Source organism: Sinohyriopsis cumingii, chromosome 11, assembly GCF_028554795.1.
Source record: "Sinohyriopsis cumingii isolate HCF-2022 chromosome 11, ASM2855479v2, whole genome shotgun sequence".
NCBI classification, from domain to species: Eukaryota; Metazoa; Mollusca; class Bivalvia; order Unionida; family Unionidae; genus Sinohyriopsis; species Sinohyriopsis cumingii.
This window is the reverse complement of record NC_142971.1, coordinates 53,273,536-53,289,057: the sequence shown is the minus strand read 5'-3', so window position 1 is coordinate 53,289,057 and position 15,522 is coordinate 53,273,536. Positions and strand designations below refer to the sequence as shown.

At 36.2% G+C, this 15,522-nt stretch overlaps 1 protein-coding gene across 2 annotated transcripts in view; it reads left to right on the top strand.

Moving 5' to 3' along the window:
• LOC149788468 (uncharacterized) overlaps positions 1-6,965 on the top strand; it is a 34,042-nt gene extending 27,077 nt beyond the window's left edge. For both annotated transcript variants that reach the window (XM_089974449.1, XM_089974448.1), the window contains 2 exons: positions 3,285-3,491; positions 4,900-6,965. In XM_089974449.1, coding sequence (XP_089830575.1) covers positions 3,285-3,491; positions 4,900-5,489 — 797 coding nt within the window. In that variant the 3' untranslated portion in view covers positions 5,490-6,965. The remainder of the gene's footprint in view (positions 1-3,284; positions 3,492-4,899) is intronic.
• Positions 6,966-15,522: the final 8,557 nt, after the last annotated feature.

The following is a 15,522-nucleotide window of genomic DNA, read 5'->3' as shown; positions in this document are numbered from 1 at the left end:
TAAGCTATTCACAACTCAGAAGAAGTTCACTGCCACGACATCTAACTACAAGGTATGCATACTACTAAGAATTCTTTTAGAGTATAAAGACTTAGAGAACTTGTTAAGAAAAACTAGCAAAAGAAGTGTTACCACAAGACAAAATTTCTTTAAGACGTCTGTTTTGTGTACTTTAGCGATTAAACAATTTCTGTTCCACACTGTACCAGTAGATACCATGTGAAGAAAGCATGATTATTTCTTCAAAAACAAGGACACTCCTGTACATCGGACTTTCGCAGTGTCGATCTTGAAAAAAGGTTCTATTCTCGAAAGAAAAAGTCAGTGAAACTACATTTCCGAAAACGATTTTCCACTGAATTGTCACAAATGTATCCTATGTACCAATATGTAGCTCAGCAACGAGGACATGCTTTAGGAGACATGTTTATATTGGTTTATCGTACGATTGCACACTTCTAGAATCGATGGTAAACGGAGGGTTGCATTCTTTTAAAGATGGCGCTTTGACGCAAGAAAGGAATTTCTTCATAATTCCCTCAATGGCAAACAATGTCCAAAAGACGCCTTCATGAGAGCGGGGAAATATGTTGCTGGAAAAGACTTTCTTTATCTCCGCGAGATCTCTCTAGCTTTGCTTTACGCTTCTGGCTAAATGAATTAGTACACGTACGTCAAGACAAAGGACAAGGCTGCTGGAAACGACGAAATCAATTCAGGCTTAATAAGCACGTTCAGAAAAAGAATAGAAACACAAGTTTTGCCTTGGACCACTCGGAACGTTATAAAGTCGTCGATGCGCCTTCTGTGGCCATTTTTCGCTTTTCCGCATCCGGAATCGACTTATAGATAAGTGAGTGATGCACACAGTAAGTCGTCGAGTAATTAGTGCACGGTGTGCGGTGTGCATATTAACCGAACGCACATAACATGATGGCCGGACACGTTCTAAATTAAAGATCAGCCGGTCAATAGTCTGGCCACTCTTCGTTGACCAGACGTAAAGAATGCCACCGTTGCAGAATAAGAAACCAGTGAGAGTCATGAAACATAATGGAAACTGTGGAACACAACTTGGGTATGGTAGAGGCTTGGAGATCTACGCCAACAAATACGATCTAAAAAGAGAGTAAGCTTCCCAAGCATTAGCCAAATACATTCTTAGAGAAGTCGCGGGGAAAGAAGGGACAAATATCAAGAGATGCTTAGGCAGAGGTACACTGATGAAAAGGACATCATCGAGGGGAAAAAGAATTCCCTCGTCTTATACAAATTGGTTCAAATTAGAAGAAAACATGGAATATTGGGGAGAAAAGTAATGGATACTTCAGGACTAACAAGAAAAGTCAGAGGATATTTAGAACCATCCATATATCAAGTACAGAGATATGCTAATCTTATTTGTAACAAAAAACACAATAATGTGTTTGTGCATGTACGTGCTTTGTATACTAACATTTTTGGACAAACTGAAACTTCAAAACCCAATATACCCTATTTTTTTGTTAGTGTTGTGTTTGAATGTATGTAAGGGTATACTAGTGTGTCTATAAACATTTTCCATCGTTCTTTGTGTGTTATGTTATGTTTGTCTGAATATGTGCATCAGTTTGTTCTCTTCCTTTACTTCCTACCCTCACAGTTTGTTTTTATGTTTGTGTGAAAGTACCTGTATCAACACTTCCTAGCCCCTTCATTGGATGGTAGGTCTGTGTGTTTGAATATTAATCAAGAAAGATTGTATATGTGGTGCGTATTAGGCCATTCATAAAGCCCTTGAGTGATGCATTGTAGTATTTTTATATCAATCAAAAGGTGAGTGATGGATTGTGTGAATCAGTGTTGGGATAATATATGTAAGGTGTTTGATTGTTAGCGTATGTGTTTGGATTGTAGATAAGACATTGTAATATTACCATTCCCGTTCGACCCTATGAACATTTCTAATCCTACTATACCAACCCTATGTTAAAGGTATGGACCTTTTTAGCACAAGACTGCTCGTATGGTTGTAGGACAGAAAGTCAAACTCTGAATTTGGAATTTTTTGTATTTAGTTCATTGGCCTGAATTTGAAATCATGGAATGTAGAACTGTTTAGCACAAAAAAAATTTCATTTACATAACACACTTGATTAAAAATTATTTATAGGTTTAAAATAAAATTGTACATGTATACCTTTACCAAAGCTACCTTTCCCTGTCTGTGAGTAAGCCTAAATAATCCTGAATGATCGTAATGCTTTATGCTTGTTTTACAATTTGCCCATAAGACTTCAGTCGTTAAATAATAACCATATTCTTGTGAAACCATCGATTCACTATGATCATTAATATAAATTATAGCTAATAATATAATATGATGATTTTAAAACAGTTTATAAATATATTTTTGAAAATTCAGAGTGTCCCTTTATGTCCCGCGACATTTTTTCCTGCATGCCCATCATTACTGTCATAATCCAATTGTGACATTTTGTTCTGTGACTTTCTGTCCGATATGTATTTGTGACTTTTTGTCAGGTGATGTTCTGTCTCTTTATCTTCTGGTATGATCCCATACAGCCCTCCGCATGTTAATAGATGGACCAGTTTAACAAATTTCCCTTTGACCCTATCCATTCCCCCGTATGTTAACATAACGATATGTCAATCCTCATCCTCCTATTACTACAATCGTTATTAATCATACAAAGATGTTGTTATACCTGCATTCAATTACTGATACTCGTTACGACTATGACAATTACAGATGTAACATTTCAGATTTATTCATCGTTTATTGTTATCATCATTATCGCTGCTTTCTTGTTGTTCACCGAGGCTCCGGAGTCTAAATGATGTGGTGATTCGCTTTGCATGACGTCATAATGAAATGTGAAATAAATCAATAGTGACGATGACGAGAATAAAAATTGATAATGGATTAAAATATTTAGCCTTTCTGAGTTCGTATTTGTTTTTTGATTTCTGCCGCGTTCAGCATCGATATTAAAAAACTTTAGTGGGTGGGTCTGCAATTCACGAATCATTTGAGTCTTAGACTCTTCATCGTGCTGGGATGGGTCTTGATGATGACTGCAACCATGTATCTGTTATGTTAATACGTTTACAATGTCCACATAATTTAAATTTTTGACAGAACATTAGCAATTCTTTGAATGTTCTTGCTTTTAAAAGTCTCCTTTGATTGGTAGAATGAATTTGGACTCTCAATTTCAAACTTGAATCTAGAAATCTGTTTTCTCGTAGCTAATGACTCGAGCTTGTTCATATACTTGCAGGGTACAAAGCTTTCGTCGACAGAATTATTTACCACACAGATGGTGACCTTTTCTGGAAGACATGGCAGGTCTTAGCAACCATCTCCGTTATCATGGCATTCATAGGTTTCCTTGTCGCTATCTGTCTGGTCTGTTACGTCAGGCACTACAGTTATAAGCGCCTTAAACTCGTCATCGTGCTGGGATGTGTCTTGATGCTGACCGCAAGTATGTACCTATTACGTGAATACGTTTCAATGTCCACAGGCTAGCTGTGAAAGCGCTTATTAGTGTATCCTATTGTATAAAGAGGTTTTCCTATCCATCGGTTTATTATTAGCGTCATTCCAAGTATCAACTAATACTAAGTCAGTATTCTTGCATCTACGGATGTGATTTGCATGGCATGTATCTACGTAGCTGCGCCAACTGCAGTGACAAATAAAATATTGAAAGGACACTACCTTTTATTCTAGGCCAAGAATGACAAGTAAAGGTATTATTTCGTTTATTTCCCCGATTTCATGAAAAACTTTTATCCAGATGGCTCGTGAGTTATCAAATTTAAATTTTTTAACCAATGAAGTGGAAAAGGTCAGAGTCAACTTAATGATAGCATCTCTTGGACAATGCTATAATAATAGATATTTGTTATGGCCGCCATAATAGATTCGATAGTTACTGGTAATCTTCCCCATTCATCTTTGTTATGCCGGTCATTAAAGATTCCAATACTTAATGGTAATATTCCTTTTCATCTGTGTTATGCCGGTCATAATACATTCTCTTGCGTACTGGTAATTATCCCTATTAATTATAACGACCATAATACGTTCTAGTATTTACCGGTAATCTTCGCCATTCATCTTTGTTATCTCTGCCATAATATCAATTATTACTTACTAGTAATCTTCCCTATTCATCTTTGTAATGGCGGCTATTATACGTTCTATTACGTACTGGTAATCTTCCCTATTTATCTTTGTCATGGCGGCTATTATACGTTCTATTACGTACTGGTAATCTTCCCTATTCATCTTTGTCATGACGGCCATAATGCGTTTTATTACTTACTGGTAGTCTTCCCTGTTTAGCTTTTTATGAGACTATTATACGTTCTATTACTCACTGGTAATATCTCCTATTTATCTTTGTTATAGCGGCTATAATACGTTCTATTTCGTACTGGTAATCGTCCCTATTCATCTTAGATATGGTGGACAAAATACGTTCTGTTACTTACTGGTAATCTTCGTTCTTCGTCTTTGTTATGGCAGCTATCATAAGTTTTATTATTTACTGGTAATCTTCCCTATTCGTCTTTGTTATGGCGGACATTATACGTTTTGTTACTGATTATTGTCCCTATTCGTCTTTGTTATCGCGGCCATTATACTTTCTGTTACTTACTGGTAATCTTTCATATTCGTCTTTGTTATGTCGGCTGTTATACGTTCTGTTATTTTCACGTAATCTTCCATATTCGTCTTTGTTATGTCGGCCATTATACGTTCTCGCATGTATTGGTTATGTTGCAATATCACTTTATAAATGCAAATACTTTTTAGACATAACTAAAAGAGCGTTGCAAAGATCAACCTCATAATAATTCAGTTTTCTCGTTCCATTCTGATAGGTATCTTGATGTGGCTGCCCCTGGCAATTTTAACCACCATCAACCTGCATCTTAGGAGCGATCTATCTGCAATCAACTTAGATCTGTCTACCACAACCAATCGGGGGACCATCGTGTTGTTGACACCGTCCGGTCTGATTGTTACAGCTGTGGGGGATCTCATAAGCTTTATTTCTGCTATGGTGTTCCTAGTATACCTTTGCAGGCCAAAACCTCAGGAACGTGAGGGTTACAGGAACAATGTAACTGAATCAGTGGGTTACTTGGACCTAACGGATTCTAATCAGTTTCAGTGTGTCCTTCAACCTGATAATAGGTCAAAGTTTATGGGGGGTCCATATCTTGTTCACTATGCTTACATTCCTCAACCAAAGTATTCCGTACAACCGGTACCTGTATATACTTCCCAGCCGCTCGTGAAATATGTACCGCGATCCCATGTAATAGAAGATTCCATGCAGACACCTACGTTTGGAATGTCCTATGCGATATCAAATCCAATGCACCTGCCTTATTCTCGATTACATACAGGGGCACAGCATTGCCCTCCAGCGTATTTCGCTTATTATGATGGCTTTTCCTATGCATAATGTCTGAATAATAAGGTAACTTGTTAAAAATTAAATCTTTTAAGATATCTTCAATTAGGACCAAGTGTAGTCATCGATATATTTGCTGACAAAATATAGCTTATCATAACGGTGGTATAGGCTCATTGCACTCAATTCTTTTTAAATATTTTTGTTTGTGGAGAGAGAGAGAGCGAGAGCAATTTTATAGTTTTTGTGGTGTGTTAGGTAAGTCCTCTCAGGTAATCACATATGATTTACTGAGGAATGCACAAAAGGATCTATATTACACGGCCTATATGCCAGTGTATTCATCACGTCAATTTTCTTCATTGTATAATCTTGCACTTCGGCCAATGCCCTTGTACGAATAACAATTAAGTTCTTCTAAATCACAGGTAATAAGTGTAAACTAGAACATAGTTCATGTTATTTAGGCAAGGTATCTATCACTTACGTAGTAAGCGTCCAGTTTGAGTTTTGTGAAATGCTAGAAAAAAATTGTTTGCGATTGTATCATGAAATGTCAAATCGTGATTGTATGAAGCCAGCATCAGCATTTTATTTCAGTTTTCTTTAAATTGTTTTCCAAGGCGAACCCCAGTCTTAAAAATTAAAAAAAATAAAAGTTAATTTTACTAATGCATTTCAGTGGGGTTTTTTTTCTCCAGACTTGTTACGAAGATACAGAGACAAAGAATTGTATCCAAAAAGGTAATGTAGCAGGCGAAAAACGTCGGTAGATATGATATAAAAGATATTGGTTTACGGTTCTGCACCGAAATATGATATGATATATGTGTGTGTGTGTATATATATATATATATATATATATATATATATATATATATATATATATGTGTGTGTGTGTGTGTGTGTGTGTGTGTGTGTGTGTGTATGGACCGCTCAGTCTGGATGTCCTCTCAAATTTATAACCTGGATGAAGAGATTACATTATTTTTTTGTAGTGTATGCATCAAGTAGTTATAACCTCCAGAGAATGTTAAGGCACGCAAAATAAATTACGACATGATTTGCTCGTGCAAAATGAAGACGGCCTGCTACTTTCACTTGTACCGCTCCGGTGGCCTAGTGGTTAAATCGTCTGCCTCGGATGCAGGAGGTCGTAGGTTCGATCCCCGGCCGAGTCACACCAAACATTTGCAAAAATGATACTAATAGCTGCCTCGCTTGGCGCTCAGCATTAAAAGGTTACTGTTAGAACTGGTCGGCCTGGCGTCAGCATAATATGACTGGGTGGGACATCATGCCCCATGTCTGCGGCATGATGCCCCAGTGCTAGACATCACTATAAACTGCCACACTGCAGACATGGTAGCAATGTGACTGAAAAATTGTTAAAGCTACGTTAAAAGATCCAAATCACACACACAAATCATAATTTCACTTGTATGTCCTACTCATGCGAAATGATGACGATCTGATACTTTCGTTTGTATGTCCTACTCATGTGAAATAAAGACACCCTAACATTTTCTCATGTTGTTCTTGTTCAACTTGCATTTGAAACTGTATATTATTTTAGACTTAAGGATGCAGTTAATAAATGTTGATAGCAGAGGTGAATTTAAGCAAGCTAAACTATATTAAATCAAAACGATAGTAAATCGTTGAGAAAGTGGGTTAATTAATCAAACCAAGACAGGATGTCTGGCCTACTACTACGAGACAACATAATTAAACTAAGATATACGACCGCCAAGAGAAAATCAACAAACACTTTGGACTGTTTTCCGGTTAACGATCAGCTAAAACATAACGATTCATTCATTTGTCATTGCAATTAGAATGAGTCAATGCCCATTTGTGATATTCATTTCACATAAAAATGTTTTATGTACACACAAAAACAATTAATCCGATGTCACTATTGTAGTAAAAATATTTCTACCTTGTATTCAAAGTGTCAATATGCCAGTAGACGTTGTCTATGTATAGGATAGGTTTTACTAGACTAGAGGTATAAAAGACGGGTGGAGGCAGAAGAGTCAGTCTGATTTCCACCAGAGAGCGTGGCATCTATTGATAATTATAGGTTACTGCATTTGTATGGGAAAATATCAACGAGTTTTTCGGATGGAAAAAATGCACGACCTTGTATGTGTGTGATTTAGAGTTTTATAACATAGCTTTAATAGCTTTTCAGTCATATCGCTACAAGTGGGAGTGAAGTATATCCATCTGACAAAACGAGTTCATATTTTCTCATACAAATGCAGTAACCTTTTTATTATATACTCATTTTCGTATTCTACCTAAGGCTTAATTATATTAACATAAATACACTACAAGAAACAAAGTAATTGAATGTATGCCGTATTCTTAACTAAATGCACAAGCGCAGATTCATCATTACACAACATTATTAATATGCACATAACTCCACCCATATAAATTTAAATTAGTCGCGAGCTAGACATAACTTTCGAAAGAAAATGGTGTTTTGGTCTACTTAAAATTGAAATTTGGAGTCATATTGTGAATGAATACGTATTGCAACAACTTTTACATTTGATTTGGAATGAGTCGATTTTGGTATTTTTGTCTATTCTACGTGATTATGTAATGCATTTTCCTGTGCCAGTTCTACATGAAATTTATCGGATTGAAGCAGTGAGGAAAAAGCGTGTTGACATCTGCAAGGGTGTTTCTGTTCTGTCATTGAATGTTTGGAATCATAATGTGGGAAACATATGAAACATGTGAAATCTTTCAATTGCATATCTTCAGGACTTGATTCGACCGTTATTTACAGAACATGAGACCTATTCCATTCTATCTCCAAACGATGTTCGAGCCCCCACCCCCCAGCCTCCGTGTGGAGAACGACCTTGTTCTCAAATTCATTTCTACTTTCTACTATTCGAATGCGAAACTTGTTACAGATTGAAAAGAGAAACAACCCTTCAATACATAATTTTAAAACCTATTTGATTCGAGATAAAGAACCACTCCATGTTACTACTATGCTGGTGATATAATGTCCCAGATAATTGTAGTCACTTAAATTACGATATATATATATATATATATATATATATATATATATATATATATATATATATATATATATATATATATATATATATGAATCGTCTATCTAATAATAAGTATTGCTCCTGTGGTGAAATTGAGAATACAGAACTCTTTCTTTTAGACTGTTTCAAATATTCAGATTTTAGAGATCAAGTCCTATATACACTCCCTTTCACTCTTACGATTAAAAACATTAATATTTGGCAACCCCATCTTATCTGTAGAAAATAACACATACATATTTTCGGCTGTGCAACTATAGATTGGGACGACTAAGATATTTACTTAATTGACTGAACTCACAATCATTTGAAGCGCAATTTTTTCTTATTCATTCTTATGCTTTTTATGTGAATATATGTATATTTTCTGTAAAACCATTGGTCCTCGCTTCGTGAACTTTGATATGTTTTCTTTGGTTTTACAGTTGGGGAGACAGTGTTAATAAGCTTAAGATTTCTACCAAATGTCCTAAATCATCTGTTTGAAACTGTATTTATCAAAATCTCTGAATTAAATATGGCTTAAACTAAAGGATGCTTTACAAATATCTTTTGGGCAGTAAATATTGACAATATTAATAACGCGAGATTCCGATCGAAGTAGGAATAACGTGGAATAAGTTCGGTGTTGATAAATAGAACCAGATGTGACACTGTGTGGTAATAATCACAATATATGAACCAGAGGGCATTACATCTCCTTAGATTATATTAAAAGATTCGCGGAGTTTTATGAGAACTTTGTATACGCTCGATTTATTAAATGATGGTATATATGGATGGATGTGTGTGTGTGTGTGTGTGTGTGTGTGTGTGCAAGTTGAACAAACGATCCATTTTCTTATATTCTAAGACTTTACCAAAAAAATGGTGAAGTCCAAAAACATTTCAAAGCAGTTTTGAAACAAACACAATAAATGTACAGGGGAGCACCTATACAAATGTCCTCACACCAAATGGTCATATATTTAAACCTAAGTGATCACAACCCAGTGATTTCCGATAAATGGATTGACCTTGGACGAATTGAAACAAATACATATAAATGTAATTTATTGTTGTTGTTGTTGTTCTAGGGTTAAATGCAAATTTCAGCACACGATAGGCTATACATGGCGGCCAGTATTAATGGTGGAGAAAGAACCCGGGAAAACCCCGGAAAGAGCCACCGACCCACGGGAAGCTACCGGCATGCTTTCTCACATACCCATATTAGCCGAATCTGAGACTCGAACACACGCAGACAGAGGTGAGATAGCAGTGATTCGTAACGAAGAGCACTTTAGACCACTCGGTCACTCGGGGCCCCTAGATGTGACTGGTGTGGTGTTTTGCCTTGGCGGAATGTATCACATATACGACAGAATATGCCGACAAAGTTCAAATTGTAACTTGGCCTTCTTCAGCTTCGTTATAGTGTTATGTCAAGAAAAGAAGTTCCCAATCTGTCGGCGAAGTTCATCTGAGGTTTCTGTTATCGGCTTTATCGAGAAGGCCGAGAATGTTCCAGTTCAAGTGAGCACTGTTGTTAGGTGTGTAATTTCAAGTTTAAAATTACGCGTGTCACTCGATGAATGTGGTTATGGTTGTGATCGACTTCAGTGTTATCGTCTGGATCAAATAATAAAACTATGAAATTAAATGATGGAATGAATGGAGATCTGAGCACAGATATATAATAGACCTTAACGAGCCCGCGTTTATACAGTATAACAATTTAATCAGTTAGGTAAAAAAAAATTGTTCATGACGCTTGAAAGAAACACTTACATTAGAAAAAAATTACCAAAGTTATTAAAAAAAATGCAATTAGCAAATTATGTTCACAGACATATGACAAATTTCATCTTATAATAGAGTTAGCGTTCGAATCAGACTGTCAAGCACGCGTGCATAATTTGATGAATTGGTTGCGGTCACTCCATATTCAACACCGGTAATAGGATGGTGTTGAATTATCTCTCTGATTCCTTTGCTGGTGTCTTCCAATGACCTCGCTCTCACATCCAGCCGCTTAAGGTCATTAACTGCAATTTAGGTCGTATTACTTCTACGTATCCTGTTGCATGGTTCTGTCTCCTTCTTAAAATAGATAAATATGCAGTCTAAATATTTTGTTAGGTCCTTACTACTTGCATAGAATATTATCTCCTGTCTCGATACATCAGATATCAGCATGTCGTAATTCAAACATACACAAACTACTAATATGATTCAACCTTTGTATGTCGTAGAGTAGTTTGTGTAATAACACTTTATTAAATTTCATAGGAACTTAATGTATTCCATTATTGCATCCAACTACCATATAAATTCTAGCTCAATTCGTTCCTTCCAAAAAGAGAACATAGTACCGTGAGATTAATCCATTTCTCTAACAGACTATTTCATATTGCTGATCTATAGATAGCACAGTCAAGTCACACATAATAAAGATTTAAGCCTCTGTTGTGTGAACTATTAATAACTATCTTGACTAAAAATACCAGCCAGCATCACGCGGCCCAAAATAAATAGCCTTTATTGTTGCTCCAGTGTTAACACGACCGATTCTTGGTTATACGAATTCACATTTTACTTATACAAACGAATTAACAAAATTTACATTAGTGTCTTCGCTTCCTAATGACCATACCAATATCAATTCATATCTTACACTATTTGTATAATATATAACGAATAATTCAAACAATTATCTCAAGACTCGTATGAAAAATCAATTCATGATATTCTTAGAATACACGAGTCATATAACATTCAAGACAATGAATTTTAAATAATTATCTTCAGACTCCTATCAAAGAAAAATTACATGACAATAAGATACATGAATTCAAGCTATTATCTTCAGATTCATGTCAAAGAAAAAATTACTGGGGATTATATTCAATCGAAACAACCTTGGCCTTTATTATCAAGAGAGATATATCGAATGTCATTCGTATACAGTGTAAAATATATTTCCAAGTACCTTTGCTCAAACGGCACGGAAAAACAGGGGAATCAGACAGAGTCACAATCAGAATATTGTTGTCGTTTTTAAGAGCAGAAAATCGCTCGGCCATTTCCGTCAGAGAGTGAAATATCATCGAAAGTCGTAGTAGAAACTACACATAAAAAATTGATATATTTGGTGATTCTTCTCTGGTGGAATGTACCAAATATATTACAAAAACAAAGGCCGATGTTGTTCCAAGGATGAATCAGAACGATGGTATGGTATATGGTATATAAAAACACTAATGACACTCGAACGTATGCAAAACATGGAATTTATTAATCGTTATAAAGAATATATGTAAATAATCGAAGACCATATAAAGTGGCGACATTTCTGTAAAGACTTTTTTCGACGAAAGCATTCGGAACCCACATAATCAATACTCGAGAATGGCATGATAATGGTAGCGATTTACAAATATATAAACGAACGTTACAACACGTTTGAAATTCATGGATTTGAGCGTACAATGTACAATAAGTTTCGAGTTAGTGTGTGATGCATTATTACAAAGCTAAATGTGCAGTAATTTCTCCAAATACCCGTGGAAAGACAATTTTATTTGCACATGGAGATCGTTCGGATATCAAACTTAGCAGGCGGCTACGTTGTAAAATATCTTGCTGGGGAGACGGTAACTCACCTTATAACATTACTTTTCTTGGTACGGCATCATTTTCAATTAATACAAGTTAGATTATCAACTATAATCCAAGTGAGGATACTGTGGTGACACAGGTACGTGTTAAACACATACATTTAGTGAATAGGTAAACACTTACCTATTAAAGAATATATTTCTTACATAGAAAGTTTAATAGCACGGGGACGCATTTAATGCAAAGGTATATGCTTTTGAAAACCAGGCGGCGGAGCTAACCGTAATGAATAATATGTAACGTTTGTTTGCCATCAAGGCTTCTGCGTATGTTCGTGAAAAAGAGCGCTGTCTCCTTTATACACTGCTGCTTTGGTTGCTTTATGTCTCGCCATCGTCGTGCTGATTTATAAACGTATCGCGCAATTATCTGGTCATGCACATGTACATCCGGACTTGCCGAGAATGTTATTTTCTGTGTGCATTTGGGTAAGTCACATAACCACAACAAGAATGGATTAAAATGAAAATCTCGTACTTTTATAGTGATCCACTTATAATCTTAAACCAAAAAGAGAAAAATAGAGGATATTTGCTTGAAACGAGTGAATAACGGATATATTTCATCGATTGGATGAAAAACAGTATTTTCACGAGTGACGAAGCCACGAATGAAAATACTGCAGTTTTTCACCCACGAAATGAAATGTATCCGTTATTCACTCGTTTCAAGCAAATATTCTTTTTATTTTATGCTCACATACGTTGGCTACCTAAAGTTTGTGACACAGTGAATTAGCAGATTTCTTACGCCAATGTCAGCTGTTTACCGTACATGTTATGCTGTGCTATGTGTACCTGCGCACAAAATTAGTTCCACATCAGATTGATAAAAATTAACTGATATTTCCAGAATAACAAACTACAAGTTTCAAGGATAATAGACAGGGGTTATTAATAAGAAAACAACCACTACATAAGGAAAATGTAGTTCACTGACAGAAAATCAAAGGGAGGTGAGTATGTTCTGACCCCAAAAAGTAGTTCCAGTAGTGAAAAAATAGTTATTTTTTCACTACAGTGAAATATCAATATTATTTTAATTAGAAAATCAGTAATTCACTGCTTAGCATAAAATAAATGCTATTAATGATGAAATCTATAAAAGCTTTGAAAAAGATTCTTGAAACGTTGGAAAAATTGTATCAACGCAGGACCTGGGTGGACTTTTGAAAGATGCATGCTACTTGGCGTGCCTATTTCCCAGTTGGAACCTATTCATTGGTCGAGTTATATACCAAGACAGTTATATATATACTCCGCCGCAGTCGGTGATCAATGTCAAAAACCATTACAATCATTGTTTTATATGGACCATCTTATTCCTTATCCACATTACATCTCGCAAGTGACAAAAGCCGCCGACAAAACTTGAGTGAACACAATTCTGGTAATACAGAATTTCCGGTGAAGGTTACTTAGACCACACTCAAAAAGTTTGTAAAACAACACGGTATCGTTGTTAATGTGTTCGCCTGGCCCAAACGCTTTTATCTGCTGGCACTATATGAACATGTACGAAACAAAATTTTGCCTGAGTGGATCCAGAATGAAATTTTTTGTGCTGGACGATAAGAATGGTTCTGAGTCATCATTTCACTTTGTAAGGATAAAAAAATCTTAAAGGATGAACAACATACACAGCAAACACCACGGTAAATAATTTCTATACAGACATTGCCTACAATTATTTAGCACACAACAGTTGCTTAGTGTCCAAGAAGTTTACTGCGGTGGAATTAGTGAACAGTGGCAGCGTTCGATTATGTCAGAGCCTGGTAAAAACATTCTAAAGTGGTGCAACGAAAATTGGAAGTACCGTATATCACCTTTGCGGATTTTGAGTATTTGTACGTTCCAGTAGAAGATTCAAGCAGCCAAAGAAATACAGTTCAAGTTACGGAACATGTCCCATGCGGATTTTGTTACACTGTTGCCAGATCTGAAGAGCACCTGAGCCATTAATATTGTTTCGTGGGAAGGACTCAGTTGTGGTGCTTCTGAAATCGCTCGAGGTTACGGTGGAATGTATTAGATAACATTTCTATTTTCCCTTAGACATGATCGTGAACCGTGACGATATCTAAGTCTTCCCATGGCACTATGTATTGGATCTGCGATGGTGATTTTAGCTACAATGACTTCAATGTCCATGATCTCTGTCACAGTCCTGTCAGATATAATGGAGACGCACACAATGCATGCGATTTCAATTTGCAATTGCAAATTAAACAAAATAAAATAAATATTCATATAATATTTCGTAACATGCGCGGTTATAATAGTCGGTCAATAATGCAAGTTGTAGCAACATCATCAAAGGCACCAATGAGCGTAATTCCAAACAATATGTAAAATGTATGAAATTGTTTATATTATGTATTGACTCGCTGTAGTTTACTAATTCAAGTCCGACAAGCTAGTCAGCTACCTTGCAAGAATGGTAATGAATGTTTTGTAATTATTCGCCAATACGCTGGTATTTCTTCTGCTGAAATGGAAACATCCAACCTTCTGACTCGTACAGGAATCTATCCATATTAGTGCATGAGCGACTGGTTGAAATTTACTAAAACCCATTTTCCACTTGTAACCGCCATTTATTCATCTATATATGATGCGATAGAATATTTAGAAAAAGATCAAAAGCACACTGAAAGGTTTGGTCGGTGTTTAGTTGTCGAAACCTTGATGATTTGTATGTGCACACTGACGCATTGTTGCTGGTGTATTTGAGATGCGAGTGTACGACATTAACCCTGTACCGAACTTTACATCACATGATATGGCATGGGGTGAGCTGCTGTTACAGACCGAAGTGGAGTTGGGACTATTGACCGATATTGGCAAGCATTTGTTTGTTGACCGTGAACTCCTAGGCAGGATTTTATGCGAGTCATCGTAATGCCAGAGTCAATAATCCACAAATCGCCGGACACAAAACACAAAGACAAAACAGATAAAGCATACCTCTTTCTGCCAACAATCTGTATGCATGGGCGTTGATGCGTTTTCTGTCTGTCGACGGTGTTGAATGGACAGTAACAGCGACCATGCATATTTCTTTGAAAATGATCCACAATACCCCTGATGAACTTCTCATCCATAATGATTATCTGCTGGTCCTTGAAGCGCTTTCAGTGCCGAACTAGTGGTTATCCCCTTATCAGTGTGTTATCGTGTACACATCAGGGTGCAATATTAATGTATTCAACAAACGTATCCTAAATCTTTAAAAACAACTATATGGCCACGTTTACAATCTGCAGTTATATTTGTGATTGAGAATGCGCAGATGTAAAGTGTACTTGGATTTAGCCAACAAACTTGGACGGC